Here is an 11,876-nt window from a genome sequence, read left to right on the forward strand (position 1 = left end):
TTGCCTTTTCTATACTGACTCCTGAAAGGTGCATCCTCAAGGAGGTAACAGTTACGCCCATATGCCATCCTTTGCTTAGTGGATTTAATATGGTTTTACTCTATGCCACTGAACTGTTTGAAATAACAGGAGACACATTAACCAGCAGTAACAGTTAAAAAGAACTTGCACGATGGTCCCTTGGAACTTAATACCAATAACAAATATTAAAAATGTGATCTGAGTCTTTAATGGATCAATAAACCTCCAGAGAAACATCTTTGGATGGAATATCAGAGACTCTAGAGTTTGGTCTCAGCTGTGGCTCACTGGATAGCATTCTTACCTGAGTTAGAAGATTGTTTGTTCAAGTCCCATACAAAATTTAGGCTGAAACATTAATGCAGTGTTGAGCAGTTGACTTTCTGGTAAAAAGTTAAATCTTACAGAGGAATATAAAATATCTCATGGCTCAATTTAAATTAAGAGCAGGGAAGTTTTCCCCAATGTCTTGGCCATTATTTATCCCTCAACCAAAATCTCAAAAAGATTATTTGCTCATTATCACTTTGCTGTTTTGTGGGATCTTGCTGTGCAAAAACTGGATGTCACATTTCCTACATTGGGATGGAGTGTAGCTTTTGGCTTTACAGGAAGTGTTTTAGAGGTATGGGAAGGGAAGAGTGAAGGAGGAAATTTACAGAAATGTTCTCCACCCAAGGATTATTAGCACAGGGAATGCTTTATCACTAGGGTCTGTTGAGGACTGAGCAGAACATCACTTAAAAAGGAAGAATATAAAAGGATTAGAGTTCCAGTTAAAGAGCTAGCATACATATGATGAGATAAATGGCCTTTTCTACTGTAATAATGAACATTTGCAAAAGATAAATCACTTTTGGATTTTACAACATAACTAATTTTTCACTGTAAGCACTTGCAATATACTTTGCACCTAGTAAAGGTGTGCTGATAGGGCAGGTATCTATATTCTGTACTCTACTCCACTGACAACTCCTTACTCTCTATGTCTTTAACAAGCAATGGATGGTATTTGTGAAGTAGATCATGAAAATAATTCATTGCAACGCTTCCCTTTTTTATGACACAGTTCAGTGTTTCTCTAATTTGGTCTGAAAGATGTTTGGCCGTGAGCAATTTCTCGTATTCAATTTCATTGAGAATATCCTTGTTTTTCAATTCCTCAATGATGCTGTGGACTTCAGTGAGCCTAGTTATGATCTCTGTCTTATTTTTCTGCAGGAAGTGTTTTGATGTCTCAACAATCTGTTGCGTTCTGCCTGGAAGAAAAAAAGTACAGGCTGTAAATGCAGTGAGACTCTCAACCAATTCAATTTCAATGTAAGACTTGCACAGTGCTCCAAAGTTTACATGTATAGATGAAATGATTCTAAATATTAGCATTTGAGAGAAATGGCTGCAGAACGTCTCTGAGATCAGTGAGGGCTGTGTCGGCAGAAGGAATTTCGCTTCTTGCCTAGTGCAACTAATTGCAACTGAAACAGGCCAAGCAGCTCCATTACCTCGGGCAGTGCTGAACACCAGGAATAAACTCTCATTCCCAATACCTGAGACATTAATGACTGGAAGGGTGTTGTTTTATGTGTTCCAGTTTTGAACTTCTTATGTAACACCTGCACATATTTGGGTGCATGCTGGACTGGGCTGCAAAATAACCTCCCTGGGTCACACCCAGACCTCTCTGCTACTGCCCAAAACAAGCATGGAAGCGCAGAAAATCCACCACATTCTGACTGCAGCACAGGAGTTGCAAATTGTGGGTTAGTGGGTTTACAAAGAGTATTATTATAAGTTGCTGCAATTTAGAATTCAGGACCCAAAGACTGCTGGAAGCAAATTCAACAATAATTTCAAAAGGAAACTGGATAAATATTGTTAAAAGGAAATAAATTACAGAATTATGGGGAAAGAGGCAGGGACAGTCTGAATGGATAGTTTTTTTCAATGAGTCTGCATAGGCACAATGGGCTGTGACCTCCATTTGTGCTCCAGGATTCTATGATGATAGGGAGATGTATACAAGCACCTGATAAAAAATGATTACACAAAAAGTTGCTTTCTGTGCACTTGAATTTCCTGTACATAATTCCTCCCTTGTGTTGCCTATGTGAACCAGTACCAAAATACATGGCTTGACACACAATTCTGCATTGGATGTATATGTTGGCAGCTCTGATGCTCTGCTGTGACGTAATTGCCTTTCACCAACAAACAGGCCCCTTTCCTGATCCACCTCCTATCTGTACCTTGTGATCTTGGGATCCTAGATGGCATGAAGCTCCCTGACTGACTGGATGCCTTGTTCTTGAGATCGGTAAGCACTGGATCTTCCTCCTTACTGGTCCCCCTCAACCTGGGGCAAGGAGACTGTTCTACAAAGTAAATTAATTCAGAGAAGCAATTCAGGCCAATCTGTCCCATGAGTTATAACCTCTACACACTTAAGCTACTCTTTATGTATTTGATGAACAGGATGCTAAATATTACAGAATATAATGAGAGAGGAAAGTCAACATAGGACTGAACTTAGGGATAATTGAACATTTTTGTATCTTTGAAATGCTGCTAGAACTTTATTGAGCAGGCCATTTGGCCAAACCAGTCTGTTGGCATTTCCCATCCACACAAGCAAATAATTCCAATCACATTTATCTGCCCTGCTCCCATATCCCTTCAATGCCATTATCTTCATCTAAGTATCCAAATTCTCAACCACTAATCCAGGAATGAATCCCACAGTCCTACAACTTTGTGTATCAAGAAGCTTCTCCTGCCCTCTGTTCTAAACCTGTTGCAAGTAATCATGCATCAAGAAAGAAAGACTATTAAGAGAAGGATGCATCATCCTTGGCTAACTAAGAAAGTTAAGAATATTGAATTTAAAGGAAAAATGTGTACAAAACTGAAGATTGGATAGATTTTAGAAACCAGCAAAGAATGACTTAAGAAAATGAGGAGGGAGAAATTAAGAGTATGAGAGAAAACGAGCTAGGAATAATAAAATGATAGTTTCTATAAGTATTTAAAAAGGAAAGAAGTAGCTAAAAATGATAGTTTCTATAAGTATTTAAAAAGGAAAGAAGTAGCTAAAGTGAGCATTGGTCCCTTAGGGGATGGGACTGGGAATTAATGAGAAAGAAGAAAATGGTGAAAGTGTTAAATAGTTATTCTGTGTCTGTCTTCACTGTAGAAGACAATCACCCCAAGAATATTTGAAAATAAAGTAGTAAAGGGGAGGGAGGAATTTGATCACAATTGTTTAGGGAAAAGATACTAGTAAGATTATTAGAACTAAAGGCTGACAAGTCCTCTAGACATGATGGCTTGCATCCTAGGGTCTTAAAAGAAGTGGCAACAGAGACAGTAAATGCATTGGTTGTGATCTTCAAAAATTCCCTAGATTCTGGAAAAGTCCCAGCAGATTGGAAAATCACAAATGTAACACACCAATTCAAGAAAAAAAAGGTGGTGGAAAGCAAGAAACTGTAGATTTGGTGTATTTGGATTTCAAAAGACATTTGATAAGGTGCCACAAATTACTGCATAAAATAAGAGCTCATGGTGTAGGTGATAACATTAGCATCAACAGAGGATTGGTTATCAAACAGGATGCAGAGTAGAGATAAATGGGTCATTTTCGAGTTGGCAATCTATAACTAGTGGAGTATCACAGCTGTCAGTGCTGGGACTGCAACTATTTATGATCTATATTAATGACTCGGATGAAGGGCTGAATGTATGGCTGTTAAATTTGCTGATGACACAAAGGGTAGGAAAATAAGTTAAGAGGACAAAAAGAGTCTACAAATTGGTTTAAATAGGTTAAGTAAGTGGGCAAAAATTTGGCAGATGGAGTATAAAATGGAAGAATGTGAACTTGTCCACTTGTAGCAGGGAGAAATAGAAAAGAAATGTATTATTTCAATGGAGAGATACTGCAGAACTCTACAGTATAGAGTGATCTGGGTGCCCTGGCACATGAATCACAAAGTTAGCATGCAGGTACAGCAAGTGATTAGGAAGGCAAATTGAATATTCCGCCAACTCCAGCATGATGCCACCACCAAACACATCTTCCCTTCACGCCCAATCCCCCCCGGCGGCATTCTGTAGAGATCGTTCCCTCCGGGACACCCTGGTCCACTCCTCCATCACCCCCTACTCCTCAACCCCTACCTATGGCACCTCCCCATGCCCACGCAAAAGATGCAACACCTGCCCCTTCACTTCCTCTCTCCTCACCGTCCAAGGGCCCAAAAACCCCTTTCAAGTGAAGCAGCATTTCACTGGCATTTCCCCCAACTTAGTCTACTGCATTCGTTGCTCCCAATGTGGTCTCCTCTACATTGGAAAGACCAAACGTAAACCGGCGACCGCATTGCAGAACACCTGCAGTCTGTCCGCAAGAAAGACCCAGACCTCCCTGTCGCTTGCCATTTTAACACTCCACCCTGCTTTCTTGCCCACGTCTGTCCTTGGCTTGCTGCATTGTTCCAGTGAAGCCCACCGCAAACTGGAGGAACAGCACCTCATCTTCTGACTAGGCACTTTACAGCCTTCCAGACTGAATATTGAATTCAACAACTTTAGATCTTGAACTCCCTCCTCCATTCCCACCCCCTTTCCGTTTCTTCCCCCTTCCTTTTGTTTTTTCCAATAATTTATATAGATTTTTCTTCTCCCACCTATTTCCATTATTTTTAAATCTTGTATGCCCTACTAGTCTTTCCACCCCACCCCCACTAGAGCTGTACCTTAAGTGCCCTGCCATCCATTCTTAATTAGCACATTCGTTTAGATAATATCACCGCCTTCAACACTTCCTTGTTCCTTTGTGACATCTTTTGATTATCTGCTCCTATCACTGCTTGCTTGTCCCTACAACCAAACCGCCCCCCCCACTTCTCTCCCCCCACCCCCCACCTTAAACCAGCTTATATTTCACCCCTCTTCTAATATTCAATCAGTTCTGTTGAAGAGTCATGAGGACTCGAAACGTCAACTCTTTTCTTCTCCACGATGCTGCCAGACCTGCTGAGTTTTTCCAGGTAATTCTGTTTTTGTTTTGAATATTGGTGTTTATTGCAATGGGAATCAAGTAAAACAGTAGGGAAGTGTTGCCAAGGACTGAATGAGACTGCATCTGGAGTACTGTATACAGTTTTGGTCTCCTTCCTTAAGAAAGGATATAACTGCATTAGAAGCTGTTCAGAGAAGGTTCACTCGACTGATCCCTGGATGGAAGAATGAAGTTGATCTGGTTGAAAAGCATAAGATCCTGAGGGGACTTTGACAGGGTTAATTCTAAGAGGATATTTCCCCTTGTGGGAGAGTCTAGAACTAGGGGACGGAGTTTAAAAATTAGGGATCTCCCATTTAAGATGAGGAGAATTTTTTTCCCCCTCAGAGAGCTATGCAATTCTCTTTCCCTGACAGCAGTGGAGGCTGGGTCATTGAATATATTCAAGGCAGAGTTGGATTTTTGATCAACAAATGGGGGGACAGACAGGAAAGTAGAGTTAAGGCCACAATCAGATCATGTATTATCTTATTGAATGACGGAGCAGGCTCGAGGAGATGAATGATCTACTCCTGCTCCTAATGTTTATGTTCTTGTGATCTAGTGCCTCTCACACTAAACCCCCTCAGTTACAAGAAACAGTCATCTTCTATATTCTGTCCCACTGTTTCATAATTTTGAACAATTTTATTATATTGCTCTGTAATCTGTTACAACAAAAACACTCAATTTTGTAAGTCTTTGTTTTTATATTTCCTCACACCAGCTAGAATCTCACTGAACCTGTGGTATACCCTGTCTAAAGCCTGAATATCCTTCCTATAGTGTACAGTCCAAACTGCAGACAGTCCTCCAAAAGATTTACTGAGGTTTTACAGGCTCATCACTACTTCTTACCTTTTACATACTATACTGTGGTGAAATCCAAATATTTGATTAATTTTTTAAAAATATAGTCTTCTCATCCTGAGGTGTTGCCCTCTAGTATCCTGTCAACCTGTGCCCTAAATCCCTCTGCCTGTCCACAGCCTGGAGCCTAATTTTCTATTGGCTAAAACTAGAAAACAAAAGTGGTAAATGGTAGTTATTTAGATTGGAGGAAGGTAGAAAGCAGTATTCCACAAAGATCAGTACTGAGACCACTGCTATTCATAGTTTATGTTAACTGATCTGAACTTAGGAATAAGCAACACCATGTTAAAATTTATAGATGATGCCAAACCTTTTTGGGGAAGGGGCTGGGTGGGGAGGGGTGGGGGAGGAAGAGGAGGAGAAGAGAGAATGGAGGTACATCTAACATTGAAGAAGGTGGCAACATAATAGAGAAAGATATTAGAAACTGTGCAGACTAGGCAGTTAAGCGGCAAACGAACTTTAACATAGACAATGTGATGTCATGCACTTTGATAGGAAAAATAGAAACACTGCCATCACCACAGAAAATAAGAAATGAAATAGGGGGTAGAGCAAAGGGATCTAGGGATACATGTGCACAATCATTAAAAGGAGCATCACAGGTCAGCAAAGCAATTAAAAACCAAAAAAAAAAAATGGATTTATTTAATGGGGTAGAATTAAAAAGTAGTGAAATCATATTAACTTGTATAGGACCATAGTCAGGCTGTATTAAGAGAATTTTGCACTGTTTTGATTTCCATGCTATTAAAAGGATGTAGAAGCACTAGAGAAAGTGAAAAAGAGGAGATCTGATAGAGACTCTTAAAATCATGAATGAATTGGACAGGGTAGATGTGGAGAAAATGTTTCCTCTTGTGGGAGAATCCAAATCTAGAGGCCTTAAAGTTAATATATAGTTAATAAATCCAATAGGGAAATAAGAAGACATTTCTTTACTCAGTTTAGAATTTGGAACTCATTACCACAGGAGGTGCTTGAGGTGAATAGCTCAAATGCTTTCTAAAGGTAACTAGATGACTATAAGGGAAAGGATGAACTGAGGTTGTTTGAAATGGAAGGATACCTATGTGGAATTTAAATACCAGCACAGGCTAGTTGGGCCAAATGGCCTGTGTCTGTGTTGTATATTCAATATCATTCTACTTTAAAAAAAACAGCAAAATGCATTACTTTGTAGGTCAGAAACCTCTTAAGTGCAGAGATGGGATGTTGCAACAGAATGGCTTTGTGACAGCAATTTTTACCTTCAGCTTCCAGGACAATATCCCCCACCCTGCAGTGTTTGAGGAGGTATTCTATACTGTTCTGTCCATTAATCAGCAATGGAACGTCTCCTGCAAAACAACGAAATGCCTCTCATCAGCCAGTGGCTACTCCAAGCTGCCAGTCTCTGACATATTCCATAGTTAACGTCACCTTTTATTTTATAATATACGTTGAATGTCTCTCCTGGGAAAGTCAGTTCCATTTCGGTTGTGAAAAGCTGGTAGGTGATGTGACTGTGAATTCTAAGGATGCAGTGCAGCTTTCCATTCACCCTAACCAAGATGTATTCTGTGAAAAACAGAGTTCAAGATGTTGGGATTGTGTCTCAATTTTTGGGTAACAAGAAGTTAAAGACCTGTATTTTAATGAATTCCCTTTAAATTGTCATGTTACTTATCCTATTTTATCCTGCAATACTACAGAGGAATAAATGTACAGAATTGGTTGAGACTTGTCATCCATCTCATAGTCCCACAAATACCGTGAACTGTACACTTGAATCCCCAACGTTGTTTTCTCTGAACTATCTATCCACCTCCCCCAGGCAGTATGGACCACTCATTCTACCAGCCTCTGTCTGAAGTAATGAAATCTAAGTTGTTCACTTTCCATTTACGTGCAGCCAATAACCAAAAGCAGCAAACTCCAACACATTTGTCCAGTGGTTTCACTCATAGACCAGAAGGCAATAAGGAAAACTTGGATTCACAGGCGGGTGATCACCATCAAAATAAGGTGGCAATTGAATTGAAATGGTGCGGCTCCTGCTATATCTCTGCTGTACTGATTTTTGGGCGGATTTGAGCAGGAGCACCTTGTACAAGCAGACTGGAATTTCATACTTAAGGGGTCAATGACACCTTATTCTCTCTATGGCTGACTACTGCCAGTTCCTATTCCTACCCACCAGTCACCATGGTAAATGTCAGCAGGTACCTGTTCCCAATGATATTTAAAGGGATCCTCAGTTGCTGCCAGGTAAAGCTGGATAGAAGAATTGGAGACATTTTCTGGCAACCACTTGTGGGTTTTCCATAGTAACTGATTACAGTTCCGGTAGTTACTGCTGTAGGTTCCGCACTCCTGTTTTCAGGGCATTGATCATAGCATATAACTTCCCTGCAGTGAAGAAAAACAGACAGGGATACCTTCATTTTCATGTTGCAATTGTTCCTCAGTGATGAGCTCATTTAACACCAAACAGCTTTTATCCTCCTGCAGCAGTTGAAGCATCAAGGGCCAATCATCGAAACACCCATCCAGCTGCAGCATGTATTTTGTCTTCGGCACATTAGGACATAGTGAGTGTTTGAACACTATGGCATCCTGTGAACATAATTTACGAAGGAGTAAGTTGGAAAGCAATATGGCTGTAAGGAGCGCAGTGAGAAAGAATGACACTGCCCTGATTTTACAGGAGGCGGAGATACAGTTGACATTGCACATGCAAGTTCCAAAGCTGATGCACACCTGGGAAATCTGAGTCGTGGGGCACAGTAGATCTAAATGGCTAAGACGCAATAACTTTAATCAGACTACACCAAAACCTGGCCAATTCACAAGTAGCTGGTGGTCAGGAGCAGAAGATCGCCTGCAGAAGGCAGTAGTTGGAGGCTTGCATGATTGGTCCCTGGCATTCAGGCAACTGTCAGATAGCAGGAAAAAGCTATCCTGGGACAGTAAAAAGGGGGCATACCAGGGGGCAATCCTCCTCCTGGCCAAGGACACCCCATTGCTCAGACCTTGCTCTAACATAGTAACACAGGTATCATCAGGCCTTAATTTGCATATTTAAAGAGGATTTAAGGAAGTGATTACCAGGCAGAATTTTAAAAAATATATATTTATATATTCGTTCTTGAGATGTGGGTGTCACTGGCTAGGCCAGCATTTATCCCTATAAATCCCAGGATTTATCCCATCCCTAATTGCCCTTGTTTAGAGGGCACTTAAGAGTCAACCACATTGCTGTGAGTCTGTGAGGGACAGACCAGGTAAGGACAGCAGATTTCCTTCTCTAAACCAGATGGGTTTTTACAACAATTGGCAATGGTTTCATAGTAATCGTTAGACTTTCAATTCAAATTCCACCATTTGCCATGGTGGGATTCGAACCCAGGTTCCCAGAACTATTACCCTGAGATTACCAATCCAGTGACAATACCACTAACACCACTGCCTCCTCTTAAAAATTGGAATAACTCCACGCTGCTCTATTATTCTGCCTGCAGATGTCCTCCGCATGTACTCAAACAGGTTAACCTTCAGACACATCAGGAAAGCAATGCAATGTAAGTGATTAAACCCTTACTCTTATTTTAATTGCCCCACTCAGTTTCCGCCAGGCTGTGGAGAGTTAAACTCAGAGCCTGTGAGTCAACACTGCACAAATTCACACTTCTTCCTAATTTCCCTGATGCCAAATCATATGGAGCAAAAAAAGTTGAATCAATAAGTGATCAGATTTAGCACATCCATCACACTGTGCCCCCAAACTGCAGCTTCCACCGTTTGAAATATTAGGTTAAGGCACACATGTACCTGAGGAGAGAACTTTTATCAGAGATCCCAACCCCATCTTTAGAGCAGAACTGTTTCTTCTGTAACAACCAATATCCTGATCTTTGCAATGGCATCAATCCCATTCCCTACACTCAGCAGATCTTAGGTGTACCAGATTCCCATGTACATCTACAGATCTCGCTCATCTCCTTTGAGGCTGAAGAATCAAGACTTTATTTTAAGCTTCCCTGATCATAAATAATTTCTAGGGATAACTGTAGAAACAAAATTGGTTGTAAAAAATGAGCACAACTTGAAGTGGAGACGTCACAAGGTCCTGCTGATAGGTCAGAGAGGAGAAATGTCTCTAAGCTGTTAGAAGGAATCCTGTAACATGTGTCCATTTCAGTCAAACCTGTCCTAATACTCAGCAGGTGCTTCTGGAGTTTGGTTCAGATGATCTACTGACAACAGCAAGCCAAGAGATTCCAGTTCAACCTGTTACAACAGCATAATTTTCAATTCTGGTTCAGGGATTAATTTATTCTGCAGACAGAGGTGCTCATACTGCTGGTCCTTGGACCCATATTGGAAAATGGCTGATGATAGGTTGATGTAGGAGGGACACAGGATGCATTCAGAAGCCATACACCATCCTGGAAGTCACCTATTTTAGTGGAAACTAAACTGCACAGAATAAACTAGGTAAATTCTCCCAGTAACCGAACTGTCAAAATAACACTGTGCAAGAGAGATTTCCAATTTCAAAACCTCAATTAAAACAACATCAGACATACCTCGGGGGTGATGGTGATAACTTTGGCTATGTTCTTATTTCCGAACTGCAATCTATATGAGGCATTTTTGTGTACTAACACTTTTGTTTTAAAGACTTGTTTATAGCTGCTATGCTCTTTGTTCAATACCTACAGAAGAAATCAGAATAGATTATAATTTGGAGTTGTAGAATGTAACAGTTTTGAACACGTGCTCAGAATTTTTAAAGTATTGAAATTGAGCTGAGGGGACATACCTGAACCAAAATATCACAGCTGGGAATCAGATATGCAAACATCTTGATTTTGTCCTTTATATATAATCGTCCTACTGGTTTGTACAATAAACAATAGGCCTCACAGTCAGAGAAATAGTTCCAGAGTTTTTCCACCACAGCGATGGGAGAGTGGGAGTGAAACAGAATCCAGACATGTGATCTGGTGTCAGCTTGAGGAACAAACAACTCGAGGTTTTCATCTCTGATTTGCGCAACTCGAACTGGTGGAAAAATAACTACTTTGTAAATCAAATTCAAAGAGAAACAGCAAAATGGCACTTAGTAACCTTTAAAAGGAATATTACTTCCTGTGGTTTGTAGTAGGTTCTGATATCGCGCAGGCCAGGCCCTAATCAGTGCCCCGCATTCCTGCATAACCTCCCATAGTAGATGCAAGTGTTGCTTTCCCTTCGACATAGTGAGGTCAACAACTGCACCAAGCTCCTCCAGCACCAGGTACTTGTGAAGAAGCTGAAATATAAAAAGTGCCAATAATTAAATATCTTCAATATTAGTCCATGATATGAGAAATAAGTAGTTACTGTGTACTGAGAAAACATGTTGACAAATTTGACTGCTTCATTTTTAATGCAATAGCTTATTTTCTATGGCATTTCCATTCAGCCATGATCTTATTGAATAGTGGATGGGCCGAACGGCCCACTCCTGCTCCTATTTCTTATGATCTAAACAGGACAGAAGATTCTGAAACAAACAGATGCTAATTACTGAAATAGCAGTTTTCCATGCACTGTACACAAACACACTTCTCACTTTATGTCATCTGATGTGAGAAAATGATCAAGCAGATTGTGAATTTACACAGTGCAAGGTGAACAGAGAGCAAATTACTCAAGCCCACTGTAGGGTGGAAAACATGTAAACATGGTTGGGATCAGTCACACCACTGGGGTAGGAAATCATTTTTGCTGCAGACAGACATTTGTTCTTTTGGTTTTGATTTTTCTTTTCCAAAAATGTACATTATGTAAAATCAACTTTGAACTGAACTTATGTTTACAATATTCATTTCATGCAAACATACAGGCTGAAGGGTTTTACATGGTTTCTAACATCTAAGTGTATTATGGATGT

The 11,876-nt window shown here is 40.3% G+C and overlaps 1 protein-coding gene across 1 annotated transcript; it reads right to left on the bottom strand.

The window, feature by feature from the left end:
• Window positions 1-812: 812 nt before the first annotated feature.
• Window positions 813-11,172, bottom strand: LOC121291450. Its single transcript, XM_041212639.1, has 8 exons — window positions 11,087-11,172; window positions 10,761-11,002; window positions 10,525-10,653; window positions 8,374-8,551; window positions 7,376-7,513; window positions 7,204-7,293; window positions 2,268-2,393; window positions 813-1,280 (listed from the first exon to the last, which is right to left on the bottom strand). The coding sequence occupies exons 1-8, from the start codon at window positions 11,154-11,156 to the stop codon at window positions 979-981; spliced, it is 1,275 nt and encodes a 424-aa protein (XP_041068573.1). The 5' UTR covers window positions 11,157-11,172; the 3' UTR covers window positions 813-978.
• Between the last annotated feature and the right edge of the window lie 704 nt (window positions 11,173-11,876).

Source organism: Carcharodon carcharias, chromosome 19 (genome assembly GCF_017639515.1).
Source record: "Carcharodon carcharias isolate sCarCar2 chromosome 19, sCarCar2.pri, whole genome shotgun sequence".
NCBI lineage: Eukaryota > Metazoa > Chordata > Chondrichthyes > Lamniformes > Lamnidae > Carcharodon > Carcharodon carcharias.

Coding starts and splice junctions, on each gene's coding strand:
- LOC121291450 (XM_041212639.1), bottom strand. CDS start 11,156: ATGCAGGAATGCGGGGCACTGATTAGGGCCTGGCCTGCGCGATATCAG. Junction 7,514..8,373: donor ATTGCAACATGAAAATGAAG/GTATCCCTGTCT, acceptor TGTTTTTCACAG/AATACATCTTGGTTAGGGTG. Junction 2,394..7,203: donor TATTGTCCTGGAAGCTGAAG/GTAAAAATTGCT, acceptor TTTACTTTGTAG/AACAGTCTCCTTGCCCCAGG.